Below are 13,543 nucleotides of genomic sequence, written 5' to 3'. Positions count from 1 at the left end.
AATCTAATATCTTGGAAAAGTAAAAAAACAAGCTGTCATAGCTAGATCAAGCGCAGCGGCTGAGCATCGAGTCATGGCACTGGCTACGTGTGAGCTTATATGATTGAAACAACTTATCCAAGAATTGAAAATGGTAGGAGTTGAACCGATGAAATTGATTTGTGATAACCAAGTTACACAGCATATCACTTCTAATGTCGTGTTTCATGAAAGAACGAAGCACATTGAGATAGATTTTCACTTCGTTCAAGAGAAGATTGAGTCTGGATATACCGCCAAAAGTTTTGTCAACTCAAAAGATCAATTCACTACGAGGATCCAGAACTGACTATCTTTGTGGCAAACTAGGAGCATATGACTTGTACACTCCAGCTTGAGGGGGAGTGTTAGATATGGTATAATTAGTGTAGATATGAAAATATTCTGTATAATTAGTATAAATATGAGAATATTCTCTAATCCCTAGGATCAGGCAATTAGGAGATTGTGTAATATGTCTTTATCCTCTTTCCTTATTCACATCATCTATAATAGGTATTTAATCCCATGAACTTAAAAGGAAATAACCAATCAATACAATTCCCAATATTTCTTCTCTTTTTTTTCAATTTCACAGAATGCAATGTCAATAAATAGAATCTCGGTGTAATAATGTAGAAACAACAATTCAATAATATTTTTCTCCAATATTTCTCACATGTTATCAGAGCATCAACGATCTTGGTAGAAAATCAGAGAACTTCCGCTATCAGCGGGATGCTATGACACATATATTATCGCCCGTCTGGCCAATAATTATGTTAGCAAAACTTGAGCCAGCATGCTTCTTTCCAAGGGCTTCTCATATCTAATTTGTGTGGCACCATGCATCTTTCTGGTGACTACTTTCTCATATCTGCTTAGCGTAGCACCGTGCATCTTTCGGGTGATTACTTTCTCATATTAATTTGCGTACACCATGTATCTCCCCGAACTACTTCTCATATTAAATTTGTGTAGTATTGTGCATCTTTTCGGATTACTTTCATATATCTGAGTAGCATAACATTGTGCGTTTTTTTGGTGACTCCTCAGATCTGATTTGCATAGTTCTGTGTGTCTTTTCAGTGACTCCTCAGATCTGTTTTGTGTATGGTCATGCCATCATCCCAACCCCATCCATATAATTTCTCCCTTTCAATGGGGTCATGCCGTCATTCCAACCCTACCCATATAATTTCTCTTTTTCAGTAGGGTCGTGCCGTCATTCCGACCCTACCTATATAGTTTCTATTTGTCAGTAGGGTCATGCCAACATCCCGACCCTACCCATATAGTTTCTTTTTTTCAGTAGGTTCGTGTCGTCATTCCGACCCTACCCATATAATTTCTGTCAAGTGGGATTATGCCATCATTCCAACCCTACCCGTATAGTCTCTTTTTCAGTAGGGTCATGCCATCATTTTGACCCTATCTTTTCTAGTAAGGTCATGCCATCATTCCAACCTTACCCATATACTTTTTTCTCAGCCAGTAACCACTTTTCAACCATCAAATCTAATAATCCACTGCGTGAGCATGTTCTAGCCAGTTTTTCAGTGACTTTCTTGTTCAAGATCTACTCATTTCTTGATGTTGAAATGACCCATATATTTTATACCAGTTTCCAGCGATAGATTGAATTTCCGACAACGTTTACTACTTTTCCGACCAATTTTTCAGTTTGTTCCGTTTCAATTGAGGTCTACCGGACGTCCAGAGCAGTCATTACTAGTCATTACTAGTTTTCTTGCAGATATCTTCACCAAGTCCCTCGTTGATCCTCGTATTAATTACGCTCATAACAAGCTTGGTACATGATACAATAAAAACTTGGAAACACAAGAAACGACACAAAAATAGTCCACTAATTCAAGCCAAACCCGAGAGCTCTAGTTCTCTTATAATAACATTTTAGAAATGAACATGTACTCGAGACAATTTTATGCAATTAAGTATAAAGGAGTATTATCCAAAGAGATTGTTGAACGAAATTAAATAAGAAATATCAGTATAGGAAAGGTACGGAGATCAAAGATAAGGAATTATCGATAAAGATTGCTGAATGAAACTTAATAATAAATATTAGTATAGAAAAAGGTAGAGAGATCAAAGATTAGGCTGCAAGAATTTTTCCTCCTTTTCATCATTGCTTGGCCAAAAATTCTGAAGGACCTAATGCTTTATGTTCTAAATTATATAGTTTATATTTATAACTACCAACTTAGAAATTATAATTCTTTTAGTACGTGCAGCAAACAGAATGTAACGAAAGTGACAACTGAAAAGGATAGTTGCAGAATAAGAAGGACCTAATGCTTTGTGTTCTAAATTATATAAACTTAGAAATTATAATTCTTTTAATACGTGCAGCAAACAGAATGTAACTAAAGTGACAAGGATAGCTGCAGAATAAGAACTACAGAGATCAATTTGGGAGCTACTGTGAATCCCATAAATCACAATCATAGAAATGAACATTGCTCGGCGAGACATATTAAACCATTTTTACATTCATACACTCTTGAGCATGTTACTCTACAGCAAGTCAGCAAGTACAACTGCTGAAAAGAAGTAATGTCACACTTAATACTCCATATTTCAAACTGAAAGTTGAGATTTCTACTCTGGGCCATATGAAAACATTGTCGACCTCCATGAATTAGAATACTTTGTCAAGCCTCTTCTACATATTTTACAGCAGTACATAACCTTTTGCAGAAAGGTCATATTTAAAATATGTAGAGTCGTCGGGACAAAGCATTCTATTTCATGAAGGTTGACACAGATTTCAGATGGCTCAAAGTAGAAATCCTGAGTCTTTGTTTGAAATATGGAGTATTAAATATGATTTTACTTCTTTTCAGCAGTACATAACTTATAAAATAAAGCATGAGCAGCTTTTTTTTTTTCTTTTCTAATTGATTTTTCCGAAAAAAACAGGAGCAGCTTTGATACTCGCATTGATCTAAACTGAAAAATAGTGAACCCATCTTTCAGAATGAAACTTATTCAATTACACTAATTCCTAATGACTTATCTCATCTCAAGAAACTAATTCCTAATGAGTGGCAGCTTCCACTAATAACCAAGATAATAACAGCAACAATAAAGTAATATAGCAGAAACATTGTCTAGGAAAATTAAGTGAAATAGAAGAACCCAAAAGACAACAATAAAGTAATATAGCAGAAACATTGTCTAGGAAAATTAAGTGAAATAGAAGAACCCAAAAAAACAAAACACATACTTCTTCGAGAAACAGCTGGCAATTTTTGCTTCAGAAAGAGTAGAACAATCCCTTCCTTTCAGATCAACATTTAAAACTAGTTCATCTTTGTCTACAGGAGACTTATAAGGTGCTTGACGTGACAAAAACTCTCGCTCGTGTCTTTTTCTTTGTGAAAACTGGTTGCTTAATGTCCTTTTGCAGTCACAGGGATTCAGAACGTATATTTCTTCTTGGAAAGCATTGGCTGGCTTAGACTCTGCCTGCTATTCAATAAGCAAAAGCAACAAAAATTAATGGTCAACTTTTCAAGCGGAAGAAGAGAAATGAGCTCAAGAAACAGACTGCACGTTTGCTTCCAACTTGTTCAAAAAACAAACAGCAAAGGTGGACTGTGAAGAGGACACAGATGGTGAAGCATGTGGCTCGAAGTTATCAGGTGCACTGATGATGTTGCATCCAACTTTCAGGCTCTCCTGTTCGAACTAATTACTTTAGTAAAGCAAGTTAAAATGACAAATAAGACTCGACAGAGTTTGCCATGTACATGCATAGGCACACAAACCCACAGCCATTCCTGTTTGTATGAAGAAACTCACAAAATACCTATAGTGAACTATAAATCTCATCAAGACAGGCAGTAGCCACACTACGCATTGGCAGGAAATGTGCTCTTTATTCATGCATCAGCTTCAGCATTATATGGTGGCATGAAATTCAAGATAGAGCAGAGCTCCTAAAGAGTCTATAAAGAATAGTAGAAAACTAATAAATATATAAAAAAAAAAATGAAGAGCATATAAAATAAAAGATGTATCTGTTATGCAAGTATAGTTCCTACAGGAAATATCAAGAAAACATTCCATTGTTGTAAGCCCGAGTCTGATGATTATATGTGAACCTAAACAGGGAAAAAAGATTGTAAAATAAAAATTTCGGCCAACTTTTCAGAAGTTCATAGGGAGACCAGTGAAAGAAGTCATGTGATACAATTGATTATATTCATTCAACTCTCAGGAACTCCGAAGATTTTCTGCCTCTGTACTCCCATCCTTCCCCAAAGGAATTGCATTAATTTAAATATATAAGAACTTACAGAGTGAAGACAAAAGAAAAACTTAACATAGTCCCAACACAACAAAGAGGCCGAAAGTATTGACCTTACCAACAGAACAAAAGTTGTGCTTCATGCACCCATCAACTTCCTGCCGAAATACAAGTAGCAAGGATGCTCAATCATACTATCATTCAAAAGGATAAAAACATATTCCTATGAAGGTGGACTATGGAATCATTGAGAATATCATTACCATTATGAATCAAATTCAAAAACCACCTATACTATTGAACTAAAATAGCACGATTGTAGAAAACAACAAAAATGCAGAATTTAGTGTCTAGACTCATGCAAATACCATTATGAAATACAGTTGTCATGGGTTTCAATAAAGAGCTTTTTCCATCTTACAATGGTGCTAGGATCTGCAATTCAAGAAGGAAAACTTGGAATACAGAACCTCAGAATTTGGAATGGTCCTTACGAAAAGAATAATTTTAAGCTTGCCCCATAGTGATACAGGTGCTTTACGCAGAACATTTTTTTGTTCAGCACTATAATTTCAATGTAAAGAGGAGTGTGTTAAAAAGCTGAAGAGATCTTTCTTTTTTGTGTATGTCTGTATATTCTTCTAGTAAATAGGTTCCCCAAGGCCGATTTGCTACTTTTACAACTTGTCATATCTGGGAGCTATCAACCCGCGAATAACCAGTGCTTAAATAAAGAAAAAAATGCAACTTTATATGAATATAACATCAAAATACGAGGCAGAATACTCTGGCAAAAAGTTGTTATCAACCTCTTCCTTTACTGATAAGTTTGTTATATAGTGTTCCACATGGAAAAGGATTATGTAAAAAATGTCCACCATGGAAAAGGATTATTATGTATTGTGTAAATATATCTTTGATTAGGGCTCAGTTTAATAATGTAGATACATTTATTAATAATATTTTTTCCTGTCATTACCTCTCACATGGTATCAAAGCATCAATTTCCGGCAACTGTACCAGTTGCTTTGTGTCATCTTCTTTTTCCTTCAGTGTTATGGGTAACCCAGCGCTAACACACGATCCGTCACCGACCCACGACCAAAACCCAGTATGACTTTCTGGTAGCCGACCCTGACGCACCGTCAGAAGCTAGGGTTCTGAAAAGCGAGTCATGCACCGGCACGGGAGGGGTTTCCTGACACTTCTCAAGTTGGATTCTTTTTCTGCTGTGGTCGCCTACTGTTTCGGTGTTTCCGACCCCACCCACAAGTTTATTTCTGGAAAATAATTGCTTGAACAGTGTTTTCCGGCTGTACTGTATTTTTTTAGCTTTATTCCCTATTTTCGGACCATTTCTTTCATCTGTTCCTTTTCAGTTGAGGTCGCCCAGCCTTTCCAAGAAGTTCCTACCAGCTTTCTGTAGATTCCGATCACCGAATAAGGTTTCTCGCACAGTCAGATTTTTTTTTTTTCCAAGGAAAATCTGTGGTGTCTACTGGTGTTTCATATCTTTCTTTGCATTGTGGATCTCAACTAAAGTGCTCATAGCTCTCCTCATTACTTTCAGAATTTCACAATATCATTCACTTGCCTCATTCTTCTTACATTTTTATGATTATTTGCTTAGAGATCTCCACAATCTAACCATGTCTCCCAGATTTGATGATTTCAGTTACAAAAATAGTGGAGTTGGAAATTCAAGTATTATGAATACTTCAGAACCCTAAATGAGAAGTTCAAACTATTTAGTTTGTGGCTCCTTGATTGAGTTGTGGTTCAAGGGTCAAGGTGTTCGGGATTATTTATTGAAAAAGGCTAGTGTTGTTGGACTTCCTAGTGACCTTGATTCGGTGCATGATCAGACTTTTGTGAGAAACATAAGAGAAGAATATTATTAAATTATTGTATCTACATGATTACACGGAGACCCTATTTATAGATACTACATTTCAATCCTTTTCCAAACAGGACACGACATTATAATCCTTTTCCAAGTAGGATTCTATATGTTATTCCTATTCCTACTCAAATTCTAACACTCCCTCCTCAAGCTGGTGGATACAAGACATGTATCAAGCTTACTACGGATGTAATTAATATGAGGATCAGTGAGGGACTTGGTGAAGATATCTGCAAGAAAATTGGTAAGGATTGCTCAAGACATCTAGGAGACTTCCGTTGAAGAGGAACAAACTGAAAAAGTGGTCCGAAAAGTTGTAAACATAGTCGGAAAATCAATGGAAAATTATCGGAAACTGGTATAAAATATATGGGTCTTTTCAAAATCAAGAGATGAGTAGATCTTGACAAGAAAGTCACCGAAAAAACTGACTAGAACATGCTCATGCTCCAAACTATTAGATTTGATGGTTAAAAAGTGGTCACAATCTGAGAAAATGATTATATAAGTAGGGTTAAATGATGTCACGGCCCTATTGAAAAAGAGAAATTATATAGGTAGGTCGAAATGATGGCACGACCCTCTAGGAAAATAGAAATTACATGGGGTATGCTTGAAATGACGGCACGACCCTATTGAGAAATAAAAATTATATGGGTAGGGTCGGAATGATGGCACGACCCTATGCAAATCAAATTTAAGGAGACACTGAAAAGACGCACAAAACTACGCAACTCAGCTCGGAGGAGTCACCAGCAAGGTGGATGGTGCTATGCAACTCAGATATGAGAAAGTAGTCTGAGAAGATGCACGGTACTATGCAAATTAGATAGTAGTACGAAGAGATGCATGGTGCTACACAAATCATATATGAGAAAGTAGTCAACAAAAAAATGCACAATGCTACAGAAATAGAAATGAAAAAGTAGTCACCGAAAAAATGCACGGTGCTACGCAAATTAGATAAGAGAAAGTACTGGAACGAAGCACGATGGCCAACTTTTGTTAGCATAATCATTAGCCAAACGGGGCAGTATATATGGGTTATAGCCGCCCGCCGGTAGCGGAAGCTCTTTGATTCTCTACCAAGATCGTAGAGGCTATGATACCATGTGAGAAATATAAGAGAAGAATATTATTAAATTGTTGTATCTACATGATTATACGGAGACACTACATTGCAATCCTTTTCCGAATAGGACACTACATTATAATCCTTTTCCAAGTAAGATTGTATATGCTATTCCTATTCCTACTCAAATTCTAACAGGCTAGTCCAACTGTTCCTACACATGATGAACTATTCTCTTAATTAATCCATCTTGTCGCACCACCTAATCAAACAGTGGTATCATAACCAACTGTTGACTCATTTGTCCTCCCATGTCAAACATTAGAAAATCGAACCTCCCGGTCTATGAAGAACCGATGAGGAGGTCTTTTTAAGACCTCTGTAGCTATTATTGTAATAGGCTTGAACACACTCGTGAAGTGTGTCATTCCCTGCAAGATCGACAATCCAAGAATGCTCATGTTGCTTAGACTGACACTGCATGTAATCAAGGGGGTTTTCTTCTGTATCGAAAAGGGAATATAATGAGTTCCTTCCGTATTGAATAAGTACGCAGACATCTCCACAAATAGTAGTAGTTGCTCAACTTGATACAACTGTTGCTGGCAATTCTTTTGCTTCCATTTCATGGTTCATGGATTCAAGCGCTTCTGGTCATATTGCTGATAACAAATCACTTTTGTCAAATATTGTCCATTCACAGTTTCTTACCGTTATTACTTTAGTCAATAAGATCCTGACAAAGGTAAAAGGATTTGGATAAGCTAATCCCTATCCCCTATTACTCTAAACTCAATTTTGTTATGTTGTTGGTTGTCCTTATAATCTTGCACCTGTCAGTTGTTCGAGCATGCACTATATTGTGTTGTAATATTTCTTGATGATTCTTTTATTATGCAGGACCGCTGTATGGGATAGACAATTAGCGCAGGGCATGAATCTCAAGGCCTCTACTATCTTACCTTTCCTAATTACTCCACAGCATGTTCAATTTTTTTAATCAAGTAAAACATTTCATTGATAAAACAAGGCCAACCTGGCCCATATACAAGAGGTATACCAAAAAAAGACTACTCCTCTATTGGGCAATTCTCATCTCTACCCCCTTCAAAAGCTCTCCTGTTTCTCTTTCTAAATAACCCACATCAAAGCAAGAGGAGTAACATCCCACGCCTGATGTCTTCTTCTCCTATCTTCACTCTTCCCACTGCACAACATTTCCTTCACAGATCGTGGTATAACCCAAGGAACACCAACCATTCAAATATAACCCTCCATAACCTCGTGGCTAACTTGCAATATAACAAAATATGATCCATATCCTCACATGTCTCCTTACTAGGAAAACATCAGCTTAAGCATACAACCTTTCGTTTTCTAAGATTCTCTTTCGTCAAAATCACCCCACTAGCGCTAACCACGTAAAGAAACACCTTTCTCGGCACCCCATGCATGTCCAATTACAGATCCTCAAAACATAATTCATAGACGTGTGGGACATCCAAGTTTAATCAACCTACAGCAGATAGTTCTTAGTTTGTCTAGTTTGTCCACACCAAAATTGTGTCACACAAAGTCTAGTTTTTACTAGATCATTTAATATTTAGGGTCCAATTAGTTCAACTATAGGATTCATTATTTTGTTAGTTTCATAACTTTCATTGATGATTATTCAAGATGTACCTGTATTTTCTAAATGAAACATTGTTTTAAGTTATTTTATATATTCAAGAGTTTTTCCATTGAAATAAAACGTAAATCTTGTATTTCAATTCGAACTTTTTGTAGTGATAATGTCTTAAAATACTTATCCTCCAAGTTTCAATCGTTTGTAACTCACTAAGAAATTATTCCTTGGACATTTTGTTTGTACACCCGTTAACACACCCCTCAACAAAATGAGGATGCAGCAGGGAAGAATAGGTATTACATTTAGACTTCTCACATTCTTCTCATTCAACCCCATGTTTTGCTAGGTTTTTTAGCATGCAGTTCACACAAGTTTCTACAACAACAACATACCCAGTGTATTCGCACCAAACGGGGGTCTGGATGCTCTTATCTTCCACTCAGAATGAGATTCCTTATTCCTGCGATGTTTGCATTGCATTATTTTTAGGTGCTTTTGACTTTTAAGCAATTTTTAATTTTGCTAGTGCTCACCAAAACTAAAAGTGCTTCTAAGCACTCACTTTTAGGCTAAAAAAGTGTAAAAATAAGCCAAAAGCCAAAAGTCAGGTCTCCCCTACTTATGGTTTTAGCATATAAGCTACTTTTTAAAAGCCTATCCAAACACCCTCTCCATATTGCATCCTCAGTCACCTCTATACTCTTTTTCCCCTCGTGTCTTTGGAGCACATGTTTTATTCATATCTTCACCCACAAGAATGATAAATTTGCCCTTCGTATTCACAAATATGCCTTGGTTATTCTTGGGTTTAAAGGGTATTACTGCTACTCAACAAATCTTCGTTGGTACCTTGTGTCAGTCGGTCATATTTTTTAGTCGCGATCGTACTTTAGATTTTCCTCTAATCATCATAATATCATTTAAGGTCTTACTTAATACAAATTTTTTAGGAATCTACGATTACTTCTACATCTCCAACCACATTATCACAGCTCCTGACTTATCATTGTCGCCTATGTCCAACATCAGGCACAGATGATTCATATCTTATGTCGAACCCTACACTTACAGCAAGCTTGTCTTCTCCTAGTCAATGATTGCACATTGAAAAAGTTATGATCCAATAATAATACTAAACCCAATTGTACCTTTTAAAGTTATCAAGTCATCTGTCATCACCCCATTATGCCTTTATATCATCTTTATCTTGTGTTTACATCCGTAAGTCTACAAGTGAAGCACTTTGTCATCCCGGATAGAGGTAAGATATGATCGACGAGATGTTTGTCTTACATGCGAGTGGTATTGAGATATTGGTCTTTTTCTTCCAAGTAAATCTATTCTTAGTTGTTGGATTTATGCAATCAAAGTTGGTATAGACAGTCAAGTTGATCGACTTAAGGCTCGTCTTGTGTCGAGGGATATACTCGGATATTTGCACTTGATTGTAATAATACTTTCTACCATGTGGCTAAAATAGCATATGTTTTACATTTTTCTATCCATGGTTATTATCCATTATAGGGTTGTTTATCAATTGGACATTAAGAATGATTTTTCTATGGTAACCTTGAGGATGAAGTTTGTATGAAGCAACCACCTCGTTTTGTTGCTCAGGAGGAGCCTAATAACCAAGATGGTCTGAAACCGTCTCCTCAAGCCTGGTTTGCGAAGTTTAGCATAGTAATTTAGGAGTTTAGCAAGACAAGTTGTAAAGTTGATCGCTCTTTGTTTTATTGGCATTCTACTCCAAACCTGTGTATTTATTTGATGGTTTATGTTGACAATATCATTTTTTTTATGAAGTGTTTTATAAAGCACAGATGCATAGTTACAAAAGAAAAGATATCAACTCATTACAAAGATAACAAAAACCTATCATAAGTCTAAAGAGCTGATAAATCCAAGGTCCATCAAAGGACTAGAGAGCTAATAAAATCTAAAAAAGAATCTGAGTTGTAAGCAGGGGTAAGATTAACCCAGCTAAAAAGAGTAAACAGGCATCTGGCCATAAGGTCGGAGCTGGCAGTTGCAATACCATCAAAACATCTTTGGTTTCTTTCCAACCATAAGCACCACCAAATGCAAGCAGGAATCATTGACCAAATCCTTCTCATGGACTTCCCAACTTTCCAAATACTCCAACACATAAAAAGTTCCCTGACAGTGCGAGGCATAGCCCATTGCAGACCAAAAACGGAGAGAAACATATTCCATACTTCTGTAGCAACTGGACAGTGTTAGAACAGGTGATTAATGGACTCAGAGGTGCAATTACACAAGGAACATCTATTACCTAAAAGAAATTTTCTTTTCATGAGATTGTCTAGAGTTAAACAAGCTCCTTGTAAGGTGATCTAGCAGAAACAAGAAACTTTTGGTGGTAATTTAGTTTTCCAGATGAGCTTCCAAGGCCAAGTCAATCAGATCCTTGTTTGAGCTCGGGAGAAGGTAACCTTCTATGATAGAATAAGAATCATTCTTGTTGCTTCCCTACTTAAGACTGTCACTTCTTTGAGTGAGAACTGGACTGCTCTGCAAACTCCCAATCAACGCTATCATGCCCTCAATTTCCGGTCATTTAGGTGTCTCCTTAGATGCAAATTCCATGCATTATCCTCCCCGTTCTGAGCAATGGTTGAATTTGGATTAGTAGTTATACGAAACAACCTAGGGAACACATCCTTAAGAATGATAGAGCCAAGCCATTTGTCTTTCCAGAATAGAAGATGTGCTCAATTTCCCACTTTGAAGGAGGAGTTGAGGAAGAACTCATCCCACAATCTCCTAATACCTTTCCACAATCCAGACCCATAAGGAGCTAGGACTGGGTTGGACCACCAATGGCTAGTGCTACCATATTTGGTTAGGATAATCTCCTTCTAAAGGCCAACATTATCTTGGTTAAACCTCTAATGACATTTCATTAACATACATTTGTTGTGTATTGCTAAATCCTTTAACCCTAGACCACCTAGATGCTTTAGAAGAGTTACTTTGGCCCACTTAACTAAATGAAACTTGTGGCTGTCACTATTACCTTCCCACAAAAAAGACCTTCTTAACTTGTTGAGTTGCTCTTGAACCTCTGTTGGTATTCTGAACAAAGACATGAAATAAGTCGGAATGCTATCAAGAACACTATTGATGAGTGTTACCCTACCACCAAGAGAAAGGTACTGTTGTTGCCAGGAGGCCATCTTTTCCCAAACTTTTCGATGACCACATTCCAAATCTCTGTTGATCTGTGACTAGCACTAAGGGGGAGTCAGTTCCAGTGCTACAGTACATAATGCTGGCCAGCATCTCAAGATCTCAAGATCTGGAACCACAGGGTAGACGATGTTTTTCGACATGTTAATGTGGAGCCTAGATAAAGCTTCAAAAATCATAAGGGTGAGGTAGAGATACCTCACTTGAGACTCTTCAGCACCACAAAAAATAAGGGTGTCATCATCAAAAAGAAGATGAGAAACAGGGACTATAAGACCAAGGTTGTTGTCCACTTCAAAGCCACCAATCCATTACAATTGCCTTGCCTTTTCTAGCATCCTACTAGGACCCTCCATGGCCAGAATGTAAAGGAATAAAGATAGTGGGTCGCCTTGCCTTATCCCTCTCAAAGGGGAAAAGAATCTTGTAGGGCTTTTGTGACTAAAACAGAATATTTAACTATGGAGAAGCTATACTAGATCCATTTGATCCACTTTTCTCCAAATCCCATTTGCCTCAGAATAGAAGTTAGGTATTGTCAGTTGAGCTTGTCAAAAGCCTTCTCTGTATCCAGCTTGAGTAATAGATCCGGGACACTACTTTTTTGCCTCCAATCCAATACTTCATTTGCTATAAGGCTCCATCAGTAGTTTGTTTGCCTCTTATAAAAGCATTCTGATAGCCTAAAACCAATCTCCCAATCACTTTTTTCAATCTTTCAGTTAGCACCTTTGCCACCAACTTATAGACACTACCGACATGACTGATAGGTCTAAAGTCTTTAAGTTCTATAGATCCTTTCTTTTTAAGGATATGGGCGGTAAAAGAAGCGTTGGAAGATTTAACCATGTGGAAATTGTTATGAAAATTATGAAAGGTCTCCATAAGATCATGTTTAATAGTGTCCCAACATTTCTGGTAGAAGGCTATTGTGAAGCCATCTGGCCCGGGCTCTTGTCAGGGGCACATGAATTGAGAGCACTCAACACTTCCTCTTCTTCAAAAGGTTGTTCAAGAGCCACCCTATCATCTTGGTTTAGAAGACTCAAGCCCTCGAAGGTTGTTGTAGGCTTCCAAGTTTCATCTTATGTATATAACTCCTGGTAGTAGTCAGGTACAACCTCTTTTATTTGCACTTTGTCATCAATAATGATCTCCCCCACCTTCAACTTGTCAATACAATTGTATCTCCTACGAGAGTTAGCAGCCCTTTGGAAGTATTTCGTATTTCTGTCCCCTTCTTTCAACCATAAGTATCTTGATTTTTGTCTCCAAGATGTTTCTTCAGCCTTAGCTAGTTGTTGAATCTCTATTTTTAATTGCAATAATTTATTCTTTTCAGGTTGAGTCGGAAGCCTCCCATCAGTGGCCCATTCAAGAATTAAAATCTCTTCTAAAACTTTGCTAGTTCTAGAAGAAACTTTGCCAAAA

At 37.1% G+C, this 13,543-nt stretch overlaps 1 protein-coding gene across 8 annotated transcripts in view; it reads right to left on the bottom strand.

Annotated features, from left to right (window-relative positions):
- LOC107870769 (ubiquitin-like-specific protease 1D) overlaps window positions 1–13,543 on the bottom strand; it is a 98,243-nt gene that overhangs the window by 76,810 nt on the left and 7,890 nt on the right. For 2 of the 8 annotated variants that reach the window (XR_007055805.1, XM_016717411.2), the window contains exons 2-4: window positions 4,408–4,452; window positions 3,598–3,723; window positions 3,269–3,513 (exon numbers count right to left, since the gene is read on the bottom strand). Coding sequence is in view for 7 of the 8 variants with exons in the window: in XM_016717411.2 (XP_016572897.1) it covers window positions 3,269–3,513; window positions 3,598–3,723; window positions 4,408–4,452 (416 nt within the window). In the remaining variant the exon portion in view is untranslated. The remainder of the gene's footprint in view (window positions 1–3,268; window positions 3,514–3,597; window positions 3,724–4,407; window positions 4,453–13,543) is intronic. The other 6 variants (XM_016717412.2, XM_016717413.2, XM_047413098.1 and 3 more) reach the window with 6 other exon arrangements.

Source organism: Capsicum annuum, chromosome 5 (assembly GCF_002878395.1).
Source record: "Capsicum annuum cultivar UCD-10X-F1 chromosome 5, UCD10Xv1.1, whole genome shotgun sequence".
Taxonomy (NCBI): Eukaryota; Viridiplantae; Streptophyta; class Magnoliopsida; order Solanales; family Solanaceae; genus Capsicum; species Capsicum annuum.
Note: the sequence above shows the minus strand (reverse complement) of the source record. Positions and strands in the feature narration are given on the sequence as shown.